At 43.1% G+C, this 22,550-nt stretch overlaps 9 protein-coding genes across 9 annotated transcripts; 5 read left to right on the top strand and 4 right to left on the bottom strand.

Annotated features, from left to right (window-relative positions):
- Positions 1–499: 499 nt before the first annotated feature.
- Positions 500–3,050, top strand: EAE97_012046 (uncharacterized protein; the record flags this gene model as incomplete). The annotated part of the gene is made up of 2 exons (XM_038882560.1): positions 500–607; positions 657–3,050. The coding sequence occupies 2 exons, from the start codon at positions 500–502 to the stop codon at positions 3,048–3,050; spliced, it is 2,502 nt and encodes an 833-aa protein (XP_038726631.1).
- Positions 3,051–7,935: 4,885 nt separating this feature from the next.
- EAE97_012045 (uncharacterized protein) lies at positions 7,936–9,300 on the top strand (the record flags this gene model as incomplete). Its single annotated transcript, XM_038882559.1, has 2 exons — positions 7,936–9,115; positions 9,176–9,300. The coding sequence occupies 2 exons, from the start codon at positions 7,936–7,938 to the stop codon at positions 9,298–9,300; spliced, it is 1,305 nt and encodes a 434-aa protein (XP_038726630.1).
- Positions 9,301–9,985: 685 nt separating this feature from the next.
- On the bottom strand, positions 9,986–11,683 carry EAE97_012044 (uncharacterized protein; the record flags this gene model as incomplete). Its single annotated transcript, XM_038882558.1, has 2 exons — positions 9,986–11,076; positions 11,143–11,683. The coding sequence occupies 2 exons, from the start codon at positions 11,681–11,683 to the stop codon at positions 9,986–9,988; spliced, it is 1,632 nt and encodes a 543-aa protein (XP_038726629.1).
- Positions 11,684–12,475: 792 nt separating this feature from the next.
- On the bottom strand, positions 12,476–13,375 carry EAE97_012043 (uncharacterized protein; the record flags this gene model as incomplete). The annotated part of the gene is made up of 1 exon (XM_038882557.1): positions 12,476–13,375. The coding sequence occupies one exon, from the start codon at positions 13,373–13,375 to the stop codon at positions 12,476–12,478; it is 900 nt and encodes a 299-aa protein (XP_038726628.1).
- A 306-nt stretch (positions 13,376–13,681) lies between these two features.
- Positions 13,682–15,179, top strand: EAE97_012042 (uncharacterized protein). The gene is made up of 3 exons (XM_038882556.1): positions 13,682–14,001; positions 14,061–14,433; positions 14,487–15,179. Exons 1-3 carry the CDS (start codon positions 13,791–13,793, stop codon positions 14,857–14,859), a joined length of 957 nt encoding a protein of 318 aa, XP_038726627.1. The 5' UTR covers positions 13,682–13,790; the 3' UTR covers positions 14,860–15,179.
- Positions 15,180–15,608: 429 nt separating this feature from the next.
- EAE97_012041 (uncharacterized protein) lies at positions 15,609–16,257 on the top strand (the record flags this gene model as incomplete). Its single annotated transcript, XM_038882555.1, has 2 exons — positions 15,609–15,659; positions 15,808–16,257. The coding sequence occupies 2 exons, from the start codon at positions 15,609–15,611 to the stop codon at positions 16,255–16,257; spliced, it is 501 nt and encodes a 166-aa protein (XP_038726626.1).
- Positions 16,258–16,986: 729 nt separating this feature from the next.
- EAE97_012040 (uncharacterized protein) lies at positions 16,987–17,909 on the bottom strand (the record flags this gene model as incomplete). The annotated part of the gene is made up of 2 exons (XM_038882554.1): positions 16,987–17,743; positions 17,827–17,909. The coding sequence occupies 2 exons, from the start codon at positions 17,907–17,909 to the stop codon at positions 16,987–16,989; spliced, it is 840 nt and encodes a 279-aa protein (XP_038726625.1).
- A 1,456-nt stretch (positions 17,910–19,365) lies between these two features.
- EAE97_012039 (uncharacterized protein) lies at positions 19,366–20,667 on the top strand (the record flags this gene model as incomplete). Its single annotated transcript, XM_038882553.1, has 3 exons — positions 19,366–19,423; positions 19,529–19,587; positions 19,700–20,667. 3 exons carry the CDS (start codon positions 19,366–19,368, stop codon positions 20,264–20,266), a joined length of 684 nt encoding a protein of 227 aa, XP_038726624.1. The 3' UTR covers positions 20,267–20,667.
- A 978-nt stretch (positions 20,668–21,645) lies between these two features.
- EAE97_012038 (uncharacterized protein) lies at positions 21,646–22,479 on the bottom strand (the record flags this gene model as incomplete). Its single annotated transcript, XM_038882552.1, has 1 exon — positions 21,646–22,479. The coding sequence occupies one exon, from the start codon at positions 22,477–22,479 to the stop codon at positions 21,646–21,648; it is 834 nt and encodes a 277-aa protein (XP_038726623.1).
- Between the last annotated feature and the right edge of the window lie 71 nt (positions 22,480–22,550).

Below are 22,550 nucleotides of genomic sequence, written 5' to 3'. Positions count from 1 at the left end.
ATTATCTGTTCATGCCTATCCAAGTAAATATGACTCAACCGAAGAGTTACCATCATTCTGTCTTACATTTTCCGTTTTTACATCGTTTCCTTGTTCGTGTTGCCTCGCAGTGGAACATAGCCGCGGTTTCCAACGTGATGTATAATGCTTGATTGGCCACACAAAATCGTAAGTTCATCAATATGCGGGGCAAAAGGTAAAGCTTTCAGTTGCCTGACATCCACTGATACCCTAAATTCTACCAAAATATGAACATCGGACGTCAAAATTGAGCGTCGGGCGATAGAACGGAATATAAGGATTTGAGGGAAGAAGCAACTTTTCATTTCTGCTCATCCTTTTTTTCCATCTCTACTCTTCGTCAAAATCTACTTTTGACATCTGATTATCGCACTCTCCTCATTATCCGTGAAATTTTCTACAGCTGAGTGCCCAGCGGAATCCCCACTCTACGACTGGTCAACACGCGTCGACAACAAACCCAGAAAATTGGGCAAAAATGTCAAGCAAACAAGAATTCCGTGTTCGAGATTTAAGCACTCGAAGTGTTTTGATCTTTCCAACCAGAGCGCAGATTGTTCGTGATATTAGAGATATCACATTACAGGTAAGAAATTTGAACAAATACCGTGGTTCGTTGTGCTGACCGAGTTTAGACCGGAACGAATCAAATCATCATCGATGGACTTGCTCCAACCATCGATGAACATTCCATCAAAGTTGAAGGAAACGGTTCCGCCACCATCACTGAGGTATCTGTTGATCTTCTACCTAATCGTGATGTTTACGAAGAAGTTTATTCATCCGACTCAGAGTTTGAGGAAGAAACAGATGATGATTCCTCCGACTCTGAAGATGAATCGATGAAGCTTGTCGATACCAAAATCAAGCAAGTAAACCGTTTGCTCGCCCAAGAAACCGAAAAGATCAATTCTGTTGCGAGTCGTCTGAAGATTTGTGAGGATTATGGTGCTACAGTTCGCGATAATCCCCCATCGCCCGAACAGTTCGAGAAGCTCATCAAAGCATATCGCGATGAACGTGAGAAGATTTACGTTGAACACGTAGCTGCAACTGCTGCTTTGGAAGTTACGCAAGATGAAATTGTTAGATTGATGAAAGAGAAGAGCAAATTAACGAAAGCACGAACGAAGGCACAACGGAAAGCATTCAAGCAAAAAATTAAGCTTCAAGCGACCAGATCTCGAAAGAATGCTGAGTCGGCAAAGGAAAAATTACGTATCAAGTCAGAGAGAAGTTTGTTCTGGCCAAAGAAAGTTTATCGTGTCACAATCAGTATCGAGCCTACGAGCTCTGCTATGACATCTGGATCATCCCGTCCTAGCTCGGTAGCTAGTGACATGACCGTCAACAACTACCAAGTCTCTAGCCGTCGGGCTACAGATATCATCAGTCTCTCCATTTCTTACATTACCTATGAAGTGTCTTGGTCTCCACGCTATGATCTCAGTCTTAATACCTTGACTAGCACGGGTGTATTAGAGTATGCAGCTGAACTAAAGAATATGACTTCAGAAACGTGGCGCGACGCCAAAGTTCTTCTCTCAACTTCTCAAACATCCATCACTAGTTTTAATGAATCGATACCAACCTTACCCCCATGGAACGTGCGACTACTGAAAGGGGGGAGTAGAAATGCCGAAGCTGCTCTTTTCAGCACCAGTGAAATTGCGGCCAAGAGAACGGAATGGGCTGATAAAAATAATCAACATCTCCAGCAACCTCGATATCTCCTCTTCGGATTCGAGCCGACAAACAACATATTTGCAAACAAAGGTGGATCTCCAAGTAACAATGTGTTTGGCAGCGCCCCAGCCCACCATAAACAAAACTTGTTTCCTCCAGTTGCGGGATTTGGATCTACTACTGCACCATCTCAAGGACCCAGCACCGGTGCTCTGTTTGGATCTAATGTATCATCCCATAATCCTGCCTCTACTGGTGGCTTATTTGGGGCCCCTGCTCCATCCCAAAATCCTGTCTCTAGCGGTGGTTTATTTGGGTCCTTGCGTCCATCTCTAGCCAACAACTCCGAGTCTGTTGCCGAGAACTCTGGCAATCAACCAGCTCATGGTAATCCTCTCCTTAATAACACCCAGCCTCTCATACATTCAGAGCATAGCGCCAATGTCTCCGCGCCTGGATCAGATATAGGTGATCCTACTGGCGCCTTCGAAACCCCTCTAATTCAACGTCTTCTTTCACCAAAACCCACCCTTACATTCGAAGAAGGAGCTTGGGAAGAGTCTGGCATGTCTACCACCTATGATCTCCCTGGCCTTAAAACCCTCATGCCTTCAAACTCTGTCCTTAAGCACAAGATTGCGAAAATTGAGTTTAAGAATATTGGATTTGAACATGTGGTTATACCTAAGCTCCGGACCGTTGCATTCCTCAAGGCCAAGTTGCGAAATTCGTCGAAAATTCCTTTGTTAGCAGGCCCAGTGGGATTAAATTTGGATGGCAGCTTTCTGGGTCAAGCTACATTCCCAAGATGTTCTGTTGGTGAAAGCCTGAGTTTGAATCTTGGTGTTGATCCAGCTATCAAGGTCGTGTATAACAAGCCCGAGGTACGACGTTCGCAAAGCGGGATCTTCTCAAAAGAAGACAGCAATGTCTTCTTACGTTCTTTGTCCTTGCGCAACACGAGAATGCAACGAGGTGTCAGCCTATTAGTTATGGATCAGGTGCCTGTTTCCGAAGAAGAGAGACTTCGAGTCGAGGTTTTGGTCCCTCGAGGTTTGAAACCGGATGGTGATAGAATTCCTACGGGATTGAACTTGGATGATGAGATGCTTCAAGGAGGTCGGGAGCGGGAAAGAGATAGGGATAGGGAGAGAATTTCTAGTAGTGGAGGTGAGCTTGTTCGTCGAAGTAAAAAAACCGATGCATGGGGAACGGCCGATGCAGAATTGAAGAAGAGTGGAGAAGTTCTGTGGAATGTAAGGCTGGCACCGGGAGCAGGTGTTAAATTGGTGTTGCAATATGAGGCCGGATTTCCAAGTGGAGAGACTGTGGTTAATGCATAGGTGCCGGAACATGGTTGTGTTATGATAGACAAGGCGGGACGCTTGTTATGATAGGATATAGCAATAGTTTATGTTGGTAGCAATTTGACAAACGAATTTCTCTAGACATGCAGTCTTCAAAGACACTCCGTCTCCCCGTCCAACGCTCGTACAATGCCCCGGCTAATAGTGCAGGACAGAGTCTTGAATCAAACCATCAGAACAACTTGGCGAAACAAAACAGTATAGAAACAAATATGGTTTTACCACTAATAGTAAAGTTACAAGATCTCGGATACGTCTACAACCGAGCAAACATCTACGTTACAAATTAAAAACGAACTGACCTTCTAGTTGCCGATAGCTAATCCTTGACGAGCAATCTTTTCTGTGTGTGGCGAAGCCCAAAGTTCGGATAAGAAAATTGGATACTTGTGCCGTAGTTAAATGTTAGATATTACAGTATTTACATATCGAGGCGGCAGTGATATGATTGGCCCAATTCATACTTCTATCCCACGACAGCTTGAAAATCTCCTACTAATGTAAGATGGTACGTCAGAAGAAAGCTTTCCATTTTGGTAGATATGACTGAAGAACCAATGATGACTTTGGTCCTTCGACATTGGTTTCCGGCGGGCAAGTATTGACTCGTATACCCGTGATACTCCGAAGAGTCTTCACGTTGCCAAGAAAGCGTAGTATACGGCCATCAGTCGAAACAAATATAGTTTGGAGGATCGAGGCAAAGTTCAAGAATCCAATGAACACAAAGGTAGGATCTATAATGTCTCTACCGCGCGGAAACAAGTAAGATCCACAGCATCCGTGAAGACAAAGCTAGTCAAGAATAAAGGCGTTCAAACATCGACGCAAAATAAATACTTTGTCTCAATAGAGTAGAGAGAGTGGGTTGCACTTTCGCGAACATAGGACGAATTCTGGATTGGGTGAAATGGTAGTTGAGAGAAATTCGGAGAAATTTCGACTCATCATTAAGATTGCCACCATGGGAACTACTAGGCTTCTACAGCTCCAAAGAAATCTTCATGGTCAAAGGAACTGTTAATGAGACGGAAGTCATTCATAAAATCCGAGCACACCATTTCTCTCCGAATCCCAAAACTAGACCCCGCGGCATATGTTCCGACCCTCATGGTATTCGGGGAAGCTACAAAAGTCAGTGAAGCAGAGATGATTACCTCTATAATTAGATCTCAGACCGGATACGAGTGGTACATGCCTAAGCCATCTCAATCAAGCTTTGCGGGGGTGGGTTCGTGATAAAACTGCGCCGATGTAATAACAGTTGCGTAGCACCTATTGCTTACATTATGGTTGATATGAGTTGGCATTTGAAGAACTATAAGACTTTCGGGGCCCTGTTGGATCAAGACTACACAATCACAAACATTCTACAAGGTGGCTTGTGCACATGTATCGAACGGTCTTGTATTGGTCTTGTGATTCATCCGAGCCATGATGATTGAGAAGTCAGAACTTGAAGTCTCCAGCCTTCGAAACAGAAACACCTTACGCGGAATACTTCTGCCGCCGATGTGCCAACAGCAATGAAACATTGATTGAGAAGATAACTTTGTCCTCGGACGAACCAGAACATTCAAGCCTCAAAAGTACGAAACAGACCCTCACTCAACACAAACACTCAAGGAGGCGTGCGATACTTCTTGATCAATGTCGAACGATAGTAACATAATATCCCTGCTTTCTGGTACGCGAATAAGGTTCCAAACAAGCTTTTGATTCATATCAACTTCATTCTTAATTTGCACAGCCATAGCAGTTGCGGATTCAAGCTGTGTTGTTGTTTCAATAGAAGGCTATGTTTTACGCGTGAATGCACGAGGATATACCTCGGCGTTTGATCTCATCCCATCTCAATAGATCTGCCTTTTCAAATTCAAATCTTAGACTCAGTCAAGGATACGCATGCTTCGTGGCATTTGTATGATAACCACTGTGAGTGGTTATGGGGTGGATTTAGAGACGATAACAGTTTGACAATAATTTGGTGAGATGGTGGCCTGTCCGGGCCTCCGAAGCGAACGCACGCACGCACAACGTAATCTCTCTTCCAAATGCACACTAAGAGCACAACGAAGACGGAATAGACTGAGTGAGATGAGTGGCTAGTTCTGTATGGAAGATCATTTTTGGTAGACAGGATCATATCATAATAAAGGCATGATGGCAACTTACCAATCTGGAGCGAAGGATTAAGAGGAATAATAGAAAGTAAAAAACATAACGAGGAGAAGGCTGTTTTGGTACGACTTCAAAATCAAATAAGCAAGTCAGGCAAGTCATGAACAATGCAAATCGAAGATCACGAAAAGAAATACCGCAGTACCATGATACCATTGCTCGAACCGGTCCCTATAATACGAGGTCATATGAAATCATATAGAAACTCCTCCATGTAATTTTGTACAGCGAAAGAAAGAACTAAATCGAAGGATCTACATATCTTAGTAATAACTGTATTTTTCCGTTCATGAAGAAAGAATATAGGGAAAGAAAAAGAAAATCCGTTATCCAATTAACGCGAGACATTTCCAAGAATTCGCAAACCCCTTTCAGATACACGCTCCGATTTGATCATTGGTGGCCAAGAGCTGACGTTTCAGATTATAGTACATCTAGTTTCAAGCTTGGATGGCGGGGGGATGCTTTCACTTTATGATCCTGTAGACTTAATTCGTCAACCGATGAGATCTAACAATCCTTGTCTTTTTATAAATTTCAAAAGTACTGGCCGCTATGTCGCGGCCACAATCATAACAAGTTAACGAAGCGCCAAAATTTTAAGATGTGATGAAGGAGGTAGGCGAAGGTGATGACGAGATGACACAAATACAAGTCTTTTAGCTCTTGAAGGATGACACATTCTGCTTTGTATACACATACACTATAATGGCTTCAGAAATCCTTCAGTAGCCAGAACAATCCAATCGACACAAATGATGTTTCTAGATCTGATCACGGCAGTGGCGTGCGGATCAAATTCCTACCGTATATTCTGAAATTTCGAAACATTGCACAATCACATCCAGATAATCCAAGAATGAAGAAACGTATCCGAGTCGACTTGGATATCAATAGGCGCCTCCATCGTTTTGCATCCATCTGAGAATTCAAAAATGGAGTTGTATCGAAAAGCTTAGCATCATTCGAGTTTATTGTTCACAGTCGGGTAGCCTTTATTGTGATTACACGGAAGACATGATTAAATCTGTATGTCATTACGGAAGAGATCTGGAAATGGATTCGACCAAGCAAAGAATTATATTGGGGAGAGAGATAGTAGTTGCTGGGCATTCAATGTGATACTGATGTGAAAGTAGCTCGAGAGTAGGTATTAAACTCCATACAAATTCATGGGGAAATAGTTGATCGTGATTTAAACAGAGGCCCTTTCTCTTGGTATTCTCTTGGTATCGGCACATTCAGTGCTCTGGAATCCCCGAATGATCGGTATTGATTTCGGAAGAATATATTCGAAGTTCTAGGTATCTCAAACGAACGGAATCTAACATATGAGTCGATGCTCTCCATTGAATCCTTCAAATACAATTGGCTCAAAAAATTTCAATCTACCAAACCGCTCTAACTGCCCTATTTTCAGGGGGAAGTAGATGGTGCCAAGTTTGGAACCAATCAATGTGTACTAAGACATTCATCGCTAAACACTTCCATTCATATCCTTTAGCATTGAACTATGAATGAGTCCGTCGCCCTCAAAAAGTTTGGTGTCTTTGAGGTAAACGTCAGCCTCAACGCTAAGTCTATCCCTATGGAAAATCAGCAGCCACTTGAGTACGAATCAGAGAGGCTAATTCAATGATTTTCAAAGACTACTTTCCTAAAAGTAAATCCTCATCAACCAAAGAAAATCGTCGCCGGTGACATTGCCAAGTTCCAGGATATTTTAGGGCTCCCCTGAATCTCACAGGGTCCATAACATTACTAATTTAACCATCATTTTGCCTCTTTGTACAACTCCATTTCACGAATTTGGGTCTACCATATTGTGACTTTCCAGGGCTCTTCATATACGATCCAATTACGAACCGTCTCCAATTTCAGATTGCCCAAAAAATCTACCAAACTCTCCGTATTCAGACATGACTGGATGTGACTATTCCTGTCTAGGTATAGTTATACAATTTCTGTAACCTTTTCTCACAACCCACGACCTCCACTTCCACTTCCACTTCCACTTCCACTATCCATAACCCCGTACCTTTAAAATCTTTTTTCATACCAAAATCCCCACCATGCAGTAGTACAATCCAGAACAAGGGTCAAGTAGAAAGTCATGTCAATCCCAGAGCCTTCGTCAAAGCACAGACAACGCCATGAAGGCCAGGAGAAAGATCAAACACGCATACCCGGCTACTCAAGACGTTAGGGACTTTTCCTGAATAAGTATCATTCTCCACCATTATGCCGCAGCTTGTGTCTGGCATCCAGCTTTGGCGTTTGAACCTTGTCTTCAAACTTGCATGTCAAATAGTCTTAAAGCTTCATGCGCAAACTTCATATTTCTTCTACTTATTCTTCGTGAAAAGCCGCGTGTTTTCGTTTTAGTTTCCATTACTCTCTCTATCTCTATCCATCTCCATACCCGGAACACTCCAGGTTTCTTGGCTTGTTTTTTTATAGTTGCATTTCCAGTCATCGTTCATATATCTGTTTACATTTCCTTCATAATAATATTGGGGCTGGCATCCATTTTTCTTTCTCAGTTCATATTTTCCAGCGATCTTCTTTTCTCTTGTGGTCTGGTCTATCTCAAGCAATCGCATTAGTCTTTCATTCACACAAGCCAACCACCCTTTTCTTTTTATACAACCACCTGGCGTGGCCCTACCAATCATTCAAGATGCCTTCATTACTTCAAGCATTCTATGTCCTCGCACTCATCAACTTGGTCCTCGCCGCTCCACACCCAGCACAAAAGCGAAGCTTCAAAGTCGAGCGTGTCGCAAACCCTAATTATGTCGGTCGAACAGCTGGTGCCGGTACAAGAGCTCTCATCAAAGCATACAACAAGCATTCCATGACTCTCCCAGCATCATTGGTCGCGGCCATGAACTCAGGTGCCAACCCTGCTTTCCCAGAAGGAAACTCCAAAGCCGCCACTGGAAGCACAACGGCAGTAGCCGCCGCCGCAAGTGGTAGTGGTAGCGCAGCTGCAGGAACTGGTCTTGTTACTGCTACACCAGAGAGTGGAGATGTTGAGTACTTGTCGCCAGTCAACATTGGTGGACAAGTCATGAACATGGACTTCGACAGTGGATCATCCGATCTCTGGGTTTTCAGCACTCAACTCGCAACCGCTTCCCAATCTGGTCACCAAAACTATGATGCCTCCAAATCAACAAGCTTCAAGGCAATTCAAGGTGCTACTTGGTCCATCTCATACGGTGATGGATCCGGAGCTGCTGGTAACGTTGGTACAGACACTGTCAACATTGGAGGAGCCACTGTCACTGGACAAGCAATTGAGATGGCCACCGCAATCTCCGCATCCTTTGTCTCCGATACCCAATCTAACGGACTTGTCGGTCTCGCATTCTCTAAGCTCAATACTGTCAAGCCCGCTCAACAGAAGACTTTCTTCGATAACGCCATGTCCCAAGGTCTCGCTCAACCAGTTTTCACTGCCGATCTCCGCAAAGCCGCTGCTGGATCTTACGAATTCGGAAACATTGATTCTACCAAATTCAACGGATCCCTCACCTGGGCTGCTGTCAACACCACTCAAGGATTCTGGCAATTCAGCTCCGGTAAATTTTCCGTTGGAGGAGGTCCCGAGACCGCTGTACCAAACGGACAAGCTATCGCTGATACCGGAACCACTCTCATGTTGGCTGATGCCAACATCGTCAACGGTTACTATAGCAAGGTTCAAGGTGCTGTCAACAACCAAACTGTCGGTGGTGTCACATTCCCTTGCGCTGCCACTTTACCAGATTTGGCTATCGATGTTGGAGGAACCTACATGGCTACTGTCCGTGGTTCTGATATCAACTATGCTCCTGTTGATAACACTGGTACCAGTAAGTTATGACCTGATCTTCTTTCCTTTTGGACAATATGCTAACATTAATTCCTCACAGCCTGTTTCGGAGGTCTCCAAGCCACTACTTCCAACCTTCAAATTTACGGTGACATTATGTTCAAGTCTCAATTCGTCGCATTCAACGGAGGAAACAACTCCCTCGGAATGGCTCCTCATCAATAGAGTCTTTTTCTCTTTTTCTTTTTAGATAATCGTTCCCGGTCTTTGTTGTATAAAGTAGCATAATAGAGGCGCATAGATGTCGAGCTACTGTTTCGGGTGTTGGGAAAAGGGAGATAGGAGATGATCAAATGGGCTGGAAGGATTTATGGAGAGGAGGCTGTGCATAGGAAAAAATGGAGATGTAAGGAAAGGAAACAATCAAACATTCACCAAGGATAAGACTGAATGAATATATGATTTCATGTTTTGTATCTATAATAATTGAACTTTATCTTGAAAGATTAGGTAATCATTCTTTAACAAATCATCGTCCTAGAAGTTAAGGACAACCTTGCATAGGTATCTATATTTGGTGAACATAAAAATATCTTGGCTATCCATCTATGTTGATTGTATGTACGAGGGCTTGTGCCTACCTACCTACTTTGGTACACCTTGAGACCTGTACATTCAGCCGTGGACTCAGCGGTGTCCTGTTTTCATGATTGGCCAGACGTGAAATATCCCTCAAGCCATGATAATATCTAATATCAACTGCTCATCATACAATCACAAACTCACATAATGTTCAAATTCTTTACCTGTAATTTCTGATTTTTTTTTCATTCTTAGTACCAATTTGGAGTATCTATAATCTAAAGGTATACATGTACGAAGGTAACGCCTAAAACACAAAACTTGACATTTATTCCAACTCGATAGTTCCAGGTGGCTTGCTAGTGTAATCATATACGACTCTGCAAACACCGTGAACCTCGTTGATAATTCTTGTAGAAACCCGGGACAAGAATGCATTCTCGAAAGGATATGCGATGGCAGTCATGAAATCTGTTGTTTGAACTGCTCTCAGGATAATGATGTTTCCATACATTCTCTTGTCACCCATAACACCAACAGCTCTACTTGGGTCAACAGCTGCAAAGGCTTGTCCAATGTTATCATAGAGGCCTGCCTCTCTGATCATGGAGATAAAGATATGGTCGGCCTTTCTGGCCATTTCGACACGTTCACGAGTAACTTCTCCCAAGACACGAATGGCAATACCTGGACCTGGGAAAGGATGGCGCATAACGAGTTCATGGGCAATGCCCAACTCTCTTCCCAATTGTCTAACTTCGTCCTTGAACAATTCTCTCAAGGGTTCGATAAGTTTAAGTCCTTGACCCTCTGTCATGCGTTTTGGAAGACCACCAACATTGTGATGAGTTTTGATAGTCGCGGAAGGGCCCTTGAATGAAATACTTTCAATAACATCCGGATATAATGTTCCTTGCAAGAAGAACTCAATCTTGCCTGCTTTGTCAGAGTTGGCTGCTGCGTCTTCGATCTTTTTGGCTTCGGCTTCGAAAACATCAATGAACTTTCCTCCAATGAATTTTCTCTTTGCTTCTGGCTCATCAAGTCCGGCGAGGCCATCGAGGAAATCTTCAGATGCATCTGCGACAATCAAATTGATGCCGAGATTTTCTGTCAATGTCTTTCGCACTTGTTCGCACTCATTTAATCTCATAACACCATTGTTGACGAGAACGGCATGGAATCGGTCTCCAATAGCCTCGTGCATTAATTTCGCAGCGACAGTTGAATCAACACCTCCACTGACAGCACCCAAGACTTGACCCTTCTCTCCAACCAATGTACGGATTCTAGCGATCTCTTGATCCACGAATTTGGCCATAGTCCAGTTTGTTCGAGCCCCGCAAATACCTACGGCAAAGTTCTTGAGAAGTTGAATTCCATTTTCGGTGTGAGTAACTTCGGGGTGGAATTGAAGACCTAGAGTTTAATTAGCTTTGGATCAGGGGGAGGATTCTCTGAATAGATAGGTCTAAATTCCCTTACCATAGATATGTTGAGACTCATGTGCAATTGCTGCGTATTCAGAGTTTGCAGTTGTAGCAATAGTGTGGAATCCATCTGGCAATGCGCCCAACTTATCACCATGGCTCATCCAGACTTTAACATCGTCCTCTAATCCTGCGAACAATTGGTCGACATGTCCATTATCAATTTTCTTTGCTTTCAAATCAGCGTGTCCGTATTCGCGGGCTGTGCCAGCAATGACGTTGTCTTTGCTAATTCTATAAGCAATCTCTTGCATTCCATAGCATATACCAAGAATAGGAACTCCAAGTTCGAAGAATGCGGGGTCAACGTGTGGTGCACCCTCCTCATAAACTGAGTATGGTCCTCCGGACAAAATGATACCTTTTGGCTTCCATTCGAGATCTGCAAGCTTTTGAGTACATGGAAGCATTTCAGAGTAGACATTGAGTTCACGCAAACGTCTGGTAATAAGATGGGTGTATTGAGATCCAAAATCCAGAGTGAGAATGGTGTCATAAACCTTGTGAGGTTCAATCTCAGCAGCTGTAGAAGCCATTTTGAATTATTGTTAGGAGATTGTGAGAAGTTATGAGGATATATGGGAGAGCGAGGGTGAAGATTGAATAAAAGGAATATGGGTTGTAAAGGTTGGAATAAATGGAATATGACTCTGAAGGAAAAATATCGGGAAGAAGAAAAATTTGGTTGTTACATGCTTATCGGGATGGTGGGCTTAACCTTATCGGAAGGAGCTAACCTGAGAATAGTTTAGGGAGGGGCAATGGGCCATTGGCAACATGGGGTTTTTCGTGGAGAAAGAGAGAAAAGAGATCTGATAGACATTGGATCAAGTATGGTCTGACAGTATTAATAAAATAAAAAATCATTCCAAGGATGGATATATGTATAAACACTTAATATTGTTGTCAGCTTGGGGTTTGACTCAATTACTACAGATTTTATAGAAACCTTTTATTCGTAAAGTAAATGGTGACGGAGTAATTTGTCACCAAAGGTAAGGTTAAACAAGCAATCGAGAAATATACAACAACTGAGAGTTTATATTCTAGGAGTCTAATGGACAGGACGGGTATCTAGGAGAAGCGCATATAGGCGCGTCAGACTAATGGGTAACAATAGCGCCCAAGACTTAAAGCACACTGGTCTCACCTCATTGCTCACCCTGGACAATGAGGGGTGTAGAAAATATAAACAAGATTGATCCCACATTGCGAACATCGTCTTGGAGAGTATTCGGCAAATCTAGGGTCTGGGCAGTGAAATTATGTTCAATCCTCTATTTTCAGGCCCTGAGATCATCGAATCGCCCGTCCAGACGAAGTTGGTCTTATTCATCCATCTTGTTGAGAACAAAATCGATGGTGAATACAACATCCTTCGTCGTTTCAATGGTCGCCCAATCCTCCCTCGCATGGTTGCTAGTACTTATATCACCTCCAAATTCCGTCTTCCAATCTGTTACGTCCCACTCTAAGCCTTGCGTGGTTATGATCGAAGGTTCCTTGACCGGTAATATTCCAATGTGCTTTCCCAATTTCAGCAATTTGCCCTCTTCCTTGATCTTTATCTTGTGTTTTCCAGCCTTGAGAACAAAAGTTATGGCTTCACTAGAAACCAGGTACATCTTGCCCTTGGAATAGTTTGGTTCTTGCTGAAACATGTAAAGATGATGAAGTTGTGAAAGAGCCTGATCAACTCTTCCACCTAAACCTCCCAGGCAAATGATATCGAGAGGTCTGGGTAACTGCTTGAGTTGATCGAGTTTCTTCTGACGATGTGAACATGGAGGAGTTCTTTCCGAGCCACCAGGTTGCTTAAGACTTTTAACATATCGCACTGCTTTGGTAAAGTCTGTGGAATACTGATCGCCGTCTCTAATGATTTCGGTGCCATTATCCTCAAAATATTTGAAGAGATTGGGAGACATGGAATCGAAGTCCCCAATGATAGTATCAATGTCAAGATAGGTTCCAGCCATTTTTTCATCTTGGAGGGCTGGGTCTAAAGAATTTTCATCGAATGACTTTTTGTGATTCCTGTTGTAAACTTGGTTTGCGCCACCATCAGCTGCGATATGGTAGACAGCATTATCCCACAACTTCTTGTAGATGTTAGAAGGCAACTCCAAAGGCTGGTTTAGGACAACGAGCGCAAACTCTTTATGATCGGCTGGATGATCAGAGAATATATCAGCAGGATGCCAAGTGACAAAATCTTGGGATCCCATAATTTTATAGCGTTGGTGAAGGTTCTAGGTGTGTAGATACTGAGACGAATTTGGCCATTAACCTTTCAGCTTGTAAAGTCCTAGCAAAGAGAATAAGACAAATAGACTATATCCAGCAGTGTAAACTACTTAACGCTGTTATCATGGGGGGCTACAATAAGGAAGCAAGAGAACACATGTAGACATTCTGCTTGGTGGGAGGAGAAAGTTAAGAACCTACACTTGCGACAATACCTTATCTTATCATCAATCACATGATCCAGATATTTTCTTGATTCGGTGATTCGGTGATTCGGAAAATCCAGAGATGCTTACAAACACGGCGTTCATATTCGAGTCTGCTATTCTTTGAGATTCCTAATATTTCGTTTGAGTCCTTTCATCTTCACAGTCATTTTCTCGAATTCAGCCCAGCATGTTCAAATCAGTTTTGAGAGTTGCGCCGAAAGGCTCACGACCACAATCTAAATCTGTCATTAATACCACTTCTGCTCGACGATTTTTAAGCACAGCACCACCCTCACAAAAGTCCCGAAGTTGGAAAAGCAGCGCTGCACGATGGGCATTGGCAGGTGCAGGAGTATATTGGTATAATACGAGCAATGTTTTCGCCGAAGAACCAGAAGGTATGAGAATACTAGCAGCTAGGAGGCGAATCTCAAGGAGATGCTGATTGGCACAACAGCAATTCAAAAATTAGATGAATCAATACACAGAGTTCGAGAATCAGACTTACCCACTCTCGATGCGGTCATTGAAGAAAAGCGAAAACGACAAGCAGAACTAGCAGCAGAACAAGAGAAGAGGGAACACGAGTCGGCCGCGAAAGCAGTCGCTGCAGAAGGTGGAGCTGAGGAGGAAGGAGAGATGGAAGGACTAGAAGATGAAGCTGGCCAACAAGGCGCATTCAATCCGGAAACTGGTGAAATCAATTGGGATTGTCCTTGTTTGGGAGGAATGGCACATGGACCTTGTGGAGAGGAGTTCAAAGCTGCGTTTAGCTGTTTTGTTCACTCTACTGAAGAGCCAAAGGGTGTTGAATGTATAGAAAAGTTCAAGTGAGTCTGCGGGTCTAGAACATCGACGATCGGTCAGGACTAACAATGTTTAGGGGAATGCAAGATTGCTTCCGAGCTCATCCAGAGATGTATGCATCAGAATTGGAGAATGAGGAGGATGAGATAGAGGAGGAGCTTCGAGCAAGAGAAGCGGCAAATGGGTCAGGAGAGGGTGGCTCGGAACCGTTGTCTCAAAAGGCCGCAGTATCAGAAAACCCCGAAGAAAAATCCGAGAAGAAGTCTGAAGGAAAATCAGAGCCAGCGAAGCCAACTACACAAAAAGCTACCGAGTCCAATTCGGATTCAACTGAAGAGAAACACAGGGATGGCCGAAACAGCACAACACCTGAGCCTACACAAAATTCGGGCGATGAGGGAGGAGATTTATTACCACGAGCTGCTCATGATGCTACAACAAAGAAATAAGTCCTTTTAGACTGTAATTTTATTGTACAAATGTAATACCAAAAAAGACGAAACCATTGGGCATTCTTGTTCTTCTGTATGATATATGAAAACTCAACTCAACTCATGATAGTTTGAATGGTGTTGATTTTTACCTATGTTTTAGATAGGAAGTATAGTATGCAAGAGGTAAGTGTTGTGATTCTTTGTTCCCCAGAGTTGGAAAGCTTTGATGACAAGAGCCTTCTATGATTTTAGAGCATTTAGTATTTACTAGGGAATATACCGGTACAAAAATGCTATTGCTATCATTCTGGACATCGTCAACAACTGACAACTTACATTGAAATCGGAATTAACATGTCTTTGTATCGCTTGTGCTACGACGTTTTCCCTGTTGGTGATTTTGTCGTACCTACCTATGTATGAATGGTTCCGTACCAGAATCTACTCGTAGAGTCGAGAGAGTCTAGAATCTAGAATCCATTTGAGCCGCCTACGTCAACAGATGAAAATCCACTTTAAGCGAGAAGATCCAGCTTAAGCCACATCCACATCCAAGCCATAGCCACACCTTCATTGAAATCTTTCCCGGTTTCTCACATGTTTCCCTTGTTCGCACACGACATTTTATCGTTTACATACTTCTATTTCTCGCCAACTTAAACCATCCATCTTGATATATTCACATCCTCTCGAAAGCCACCCGCAAATTCCTATATCACACTTACATCCTTCCACCTATCATACCTAGTCATATCATATTAAAGATGTCTTACGCACAAGCAGCAGCTTCAGGTCCACAACAGACTGATGAGGAGGTATGTTTGAATTTCTCTTAAATTCCTCTACATTTACCTTGTATCCTCTCAACCCATGTCTCCTTTCTCATCGTCGTCAAAGGAATCCCCTCTACCTCCGACGATATTTACCACTCATTCAGGTCAAGAACTAATCATCCCACCACAGAAACGTGCTCCTGCCCCACCATCTGTCATCCCCACCGAAAGTGCCTCCACCTCCTCCTTAATTGACGTCGACACCGATTCCGTGCACACTGTTCCTTCAGACTTCCAATCACAACCAGTCCAAACCGAGACACAAGCCAATCGTCTTGAGCAAGAAGCTGAACAAATCGAGGCTAAGCTTCGCGCTGCAAAGGATGCCGCTTCCAAGAAATCAAAGAAGGGCAAGAGCCGTGTTCAAGAGAACAGTGATAACCCAGTCGTGATTGGAAATGCGATCGCCGTCGCAGCATTGAGCACTGGATTGGGATTCGGAGCATATTCAAAATACGCAAAGGGAGAGTTGACATGGAAGGTCGTGGGTGCGTGGGCTGGTGTTGTGGGTGCTTTGGCTGTAGGAGATTATTACTTGAGCTCGTACCTTTTCAAGACCAAGTATCCAGCCAAGAAGTAAAGGGGAGATAGAGAGGTGAAGGACTACGGCTTGGAAGGAGGCAGGATACCCAAGAGATCATAACTATTATGTGTGGTCAATTGGCTCGTGGTGGTCAATTTCTAAATGTTACGACATGGAGATACTTTGTATTTGGTGGTGTTACTGCGACTGCGGAACTCTCCCCTCTTTGCGCTTTTTGGGGTCGATATCAGTGCGGTTTGTGCAGTCTATATCGGTGGGATAATGCACCTTTTCATAGATCAAGGTTTGCACGTTCAACAAAAGACGATTTACGACATTGTTTGTTTTTCTAATTGGTGAAATTCTTCCATGCATTTTCCAACAAGCACTTTTGATATGAGCGACCTACACTAGGCGTCAAATACTTCCTCCCAAAAAGAATCTACAAGAACAATCGTATTTGACTTGCAAGCTTCTTTCGTCGCCGTGCAAGCAAGCATACTTTTAACCTGGAATTGGAATGTATCTTCGTAGCCCCCCACTTGGCTACAGATACTGGGTGAAGTAAACTTTATACAGCTATCTACATATGTAACCTTTACTGTATTTGGGCAAATGGTTTTTAACGAAATGGTATCTTAATTTTTTGAAGCAGTCGTGCCACCAACTCTTACATATCCAGGGCTCAAAATCCAGACGGGTGTCATGCTTGATATCAATTTGTACCTCATCTTCCCACCCAATGCGCCGTCAAAAACTTTACCCCTACATCCGTACAAGTTCCTCTTAAACCTTTCCTCTACTCACTGACATCCACCCAGCCTCGGTCTCCTTACTTCTGAAAATGCCCCAAAACTTTCCAACATCTTCACAGCTTCTATCCCCAGCTTCATGTTCATGAAAAGAACATACTTTTTCGTCATAGAACTTAGTCCTAACATCCTTCCATCCCTCTGACCCTCTCAAAAGTCCAACCACACTTTCATACAGAGACGGAAATCTCAAACCTAAATCAGCTAAGCTATCCTCCGAGATACTATTCCCCGCCGTGGACGAAACTCCTTTTGGAAAAAGTAGCATAATAGCATACCACCTTGCCATCCATCTCCTCAGTCCACAGTCCCGATCTTTGGGACCCACCGGTTCCGTTAACTCAAACGCTAACTCAATTGCAAAGACATTCGGCGTAAATCTCTTCTCCACATATCTTCTTCCTAATCCCGTCAACACTTTATCCATCATCTCCGTCATTCCCAATTGATGCGCTAACGCGTAGACTTCTATTGCTGCACAACTTGGTTTATTTCCTTCGTTCTCGAATCCGGCGTCCAGAGTACCGCGATATAACCATTTCATTATGATGGAGAAATGTTCCGAGCTAATCTTGGGTAGATAGTGGTCTTCCTTTTCTTCGCTGAGTTCATCATTGTTTAGGAAGATGTCTGCGAAGAAGGGGGATTTGGCGCAGAGGAGTCCGCGGTGGATGCTGAATTTCTTGCGTTTGGGTCCGATGTAGAGGTCTATTATGGGACTATCGAGCATGCTGTTGAACTTTTGTTAGATGTGATGTTCTAATGTATAAGGCAATATTGATATGTGTCATGCGAGATTGCTGAGAGAACCTACTCCTCGTAAGATGGCTTTGGCTTGACATTCTTGATCGTTGACATCCTTTTCTTTGCCGACTCGGAATGAAGTCGATGCGTCATCTTGTGTTGATTAACAAGGTCTTGATGCTATTTTTTCCTTTGCCGTACTTGAAGTTGCACCATCAAAGTTGTTTAGTTATGAATAGCATTCAGATAGACTGAAGTGTTGTACGCGTCGATAGTGTTGGAGACGCGTCGTACCGTGCCGAGGCGCTTGTAATTATTTTTCAGTCTAATCTTGTATTCTCATAGTGAAGTATGAGGCGGGATAGAAACTCATTACACTATTTCTAGTGAATAATGTTCTATGAATATTCATCCTGGGAACGCTTTTAAGAATCATAATATATCCAGCACGCTCCAAACACATTCCCCTTTGCCTAATGTGATGTGTAGCTCGACAAACTTCTACCAAACCAAAGTCAATAAAAATTGCCAGAAAAGTCTGGAAGTAGGAATCAGTGTGGTAATCATGCGAGGAGAGCTTCTCTGAATCACTAGGTCAGTCAACACAGATGGCCATCGCAATTCAATTATCTAGTACATCTCATGCAGTGCACCTCGATTCCATGGCAGATTCCTCTGGTATTGCCATCTTACGTATACTCCAGTGCTCCCTTGTACCACAAATGTTTCTCAGCATTTAAGGCAAGGTATGTCACCGCTTCGTTAAGGTATTATTGATTAACAGAGTGAGAATAAATGAAGATCCAGAAGTAGAGAGAGGGGGAGATAGGCACATTTTAAAGTACTCGTATCAACGAGGGTCATAATACTTTTCATAATCGCGTTCGTGTATGAACTTCATTTTCAAGCGTCATATGGGTGAAAAAATCGATCTAATCCAGTAGGGGTTTCTCACTCGAGGAACAAGATTTGACAGCGATTCGATGATCAGAGTCTCTCCAACTACCTAATTGACCTCAGGCGTGGACGACCTAAGTCAATGAGGGAAATCCATCTAGTAACTTCACATTCCTGTCTAATCCAAGCATTTTGAGCTGAAACCAGTAAGGAATGGTGGTGAAAGGTGCTTGGCTTCAGTCCATCTATTCAATGTCAAATACAGGAACATCCATGGCTCAACCATTGATACTTAATTGTACTTGGTAGAGAACATCTGGGCAAAGCAATCCACGTTCCTCTTTACTTGCATGTAAATGATTTACACAAGTAACAAGTTGTATTTGACTTAGCATAAATTGGACCTTATACCGCACACAATCCCACCACGTCGTTAAAACAAAGACAAGCCTATATTTAGCCCCTATTTTATTTATCCCTTGCAGGTGCAGGCGCCATACACTGACGACATTGATTTTGGTTCTCCTCTTTCCCAACCTCGCTCTTTCCCCATCTCATTGTTTATGCCATTTCTGCAAAATTCCATCTATCTTTCATCCGTAATTAAAATTAAGGATATTTTCATGTGTATACAATTCTCATTCATCGACGCATTTATCATTGGCAATTTCTCTATATATAACTTTGGATTCATATCACCGCCATCGCAAATATGCCTTCTGCTAAAGGGAAGCCAACTGATCCCGAGCTCAAGAAGGACATTACTGAAAGTAAAGAACTTTCTTTTTCCTTTCCCCCTCGTGATCCCAAGACCCCTTTGAAATCTCCCCCAACTTTGATTGTGTCCGATCCGTTCTTAACAACTACCAAAACAGAAGTAAAGCAAGAAACGAATAAAGATGGCAGTGGTAAAGGGAAGATGGCTGCATGGAAGGTAAGTCATCTGATCCCATAGCAACCAGTATTCCGAGGTTTCAACCATCATTCTTTTTATCTCAAACTCTTCTTACGTGGTGCCATATACTAATTACACACTATCACTTTAGGCCAAAAAGATCGGTCAAGAATATGAAGCTGAAGGAGGTGATTACGAAAATGAACCCGGATCTAAAGACAAACTCACGAAAGGAACACCTGAGAAGAAATCCGAGGAGGAGAAAGCTGCTGAACTGAAAGATTCCGAGAAGGAGAAGAATGGCCATGGCAAGGAAACCGCTGATGAAAAAGCAAATGGGTCGGACGACAAGACAGAGGAGAAAGAAGTCGAGAAGAAGGCACCCGTTCAAAAGAAACAAGCTGCCCCGAAGAAGGAAAAGAAGGTACAAAGACAGGGAACGCGAAGTAGCGCTCGACAACAAGAAAAGTTAGATCCAAAGCCCGCAGCAGAGAAGAGAAAGATCGTCAGTGATGAGGCAGCGGATGAGGATGATGAAGCGACTGAAGAAGAAGAGAAGCCCGCGGCAAAGAAATCCAAAAATCAGGAACCAAACGAAGAGGAGCCAAAAACAGAGGAACCAAACGAGGAGGAAGAAAAAAAAAAGGAACAAGCAAAACCAGAGCCAGAGGAGAAAAAGGCAGAGCCCAAGAAACGTAGCAGAAAGGCCAAAAAGTGAAAGTTACACTTATCATTTATTCTTCTTCTATACAGTGTTGAACGGAAGTAGCATTGGCGCATAAGGTATCACACAATTGCGCACACTCGTTTTGGAATGAAATAGGATGAGTATACGAATTTGCATTTTGGAGCGTCTGTTTATTATTCTTTGCTTATTGGGGCACCATCTTGAGGAGCATTCTCTCTTTATTGTATATGACGAAGCATGTATCATTATTGTTGATCTGCTTTCGATGCAGAAGCAGTTATTCAAAAATGGATATTACCCTTTATCATGAACTTCTGTCTAGCTGTTCGCATCATCTTGGTTCTCATTCTGTGTGAATGAAACAACTTCTATGTCTATCGTGGCTGGTCTATGGAGAATTGGACTCCAGGGTAACATGATGAGGCCTCCAGGTGCGTCTTATTTCCATTACATCGACTCGTTCATCTACGTTCACTCATTCCCCACCAACTATTTGTCCCCACACCACCTCCACCCTCTTTCATTTCTTCTCTATGGCTTCTTCCGACTTTTGAACATGTATTCTCCTAACCTGATATTTTCTATCAAATCAACCAATAATTCGGTCGCTTAGCTCAGTTGGTTAGAGCGTGGTGCTAATATCTGTTCTGTTTATTTAGATAGGTTTGGCACGCCAAGGTCGGCGGTTCGAAACCGCCAGTGATCACTTTCTTTTTGCTCTGCTCAGAGGCTTCATTTATTTATTTTTTTAATCCAAAATGAAGAGGCAAGCTTTGATGGATACCTAGGAATACAACGTTGTAAAGTTGCAGGTTGTTTGGGCGTGATCGAGATGAATCTGGGGTCCATTGAATGCTAGTTTTTCATTTTTCATTTATGATGCTGGTGATGAATGAATCTCGATTTGCTAATAAGTCTTTCTTGATTAATGGAAATATTTTCTGCGTAATCCATTCTGTGAATTTGGTAGAGGGTGTGAGTGGAGATGAGATGGGTATTAATTGGACGCTTTGGTGGAGAATGAAGGGGCTAGTTCTAGGCTAAGCGAAGCTAACTAATATTGGCTCCCGCAAGGCCCGGGGGTTTGAAGATCTTCAACTTTATTGACGGTTTCTTTACTTCGTACTGCATGTTAGACCACTGATAAGGTATCTATCTTTGATTTGGCTTCGACAAATTGCAAAAGAATAATGCGTTATGGGGAGTAATCTCCTACCTCCATAGGATGGCAACCACATACATGCTGCATGTAGCACAACAGGTTAAATTGATGGTCAAGAGTATGATATACAGGTATCTCGAGACTAAAACATTGCGACAACAAATGGTATCTTATTAAAATAATAATACACGAAGGAAAGTATCTCTAGATCGTTTGTACACGTTCCAAATTCTCACACCCTTGTCCATCAACCACTTATCTCGCCCCTCGCAATCCTTCCCTCCCTCCATTCCTCCTCATATGTTTTTCCTCCAAAGAGTCTCCTCCTTTCCGGTTTCTCGCCCTTCTCATTCTTACGATTGCTCCTACTAGCTTCCCTTCCTCCAACCCCTCCCAATATCGCTCCCCCCAACGTTCCCAACCCAGGCATTATCAAATCCCCAATCAACCCCCCACCAAATGCTCCAAAAAATGTATTTCTATCTTTATGAGTATTCCGAGCTCGAGTCTTGGATACTCGTGAGTGTGTATGTGAATGACTATGACGAGATCGACTCATAGATCTTGTCGATCGAGCTCGCGAATGTGAATGAGCACGGTTTCTCGATCGTGATCGCGATCTGTCGGTCGAGGAAGAATAAGAGGAAGATGTCGAACGTCCGCGGTGATGGTAGCCGGGGATGTGTTGGGCTAGATAATGCGGATCGGGTGGTTCAGATATAGAACGTCGGGGACGAAGATGAGGGGGGAGGTTTCGATAAGAGTGTGGTTCTACGTTCTGGTATTGATGTCGTCCATCCCTTTGATGAGGTTGTTGACTTGGAGTTTGATATCCGTAAACTGGAGGTTGAGTAGAATTGTAGTCCATAGCTCGTGGTGGAGGTGGGTAATATGATTGTTGTTGTGAATAACTTTGTGGGTTGTAGACAGCAGGAGTCGGATATGCTGATCGTTCATTCATTGCTATATCATGTTGTGCTTGTTGATGATATGCCGATGTAGGATATTCAGCAGTTGGTTTCAATATACCTGGACCTGGCATTGCTTGTGAAGAGGGATTATAAAATTCTCGTGCCGCCATCGTGATACTTGCAGTTAGATATTCTGATCTATCTCGATACTATTCTAAAGTTATTTTGGGAATTTTACGAC

This window comes from Botrytis byssoidea (assembly GCF_014898295.1).
Source record: "Botrytis byssoidea strain MUCL 94 chromosome Unknown BBYS_046, whole genome shotgun sequence".
Classification (NCBI taxonomy): domain Eukaryota; kingdom Fungi; phylum Ascomycota; class Leotiomycetes; order Helotiales; family Sclerotiniaceae; genus Botrytis; species Botrytis byssoidea.
The sequence above is the reverse complement of the archived record's forward strand: the minus strand, read 5'-3'. Positions and strand labels throughout refer to the sequence as shown.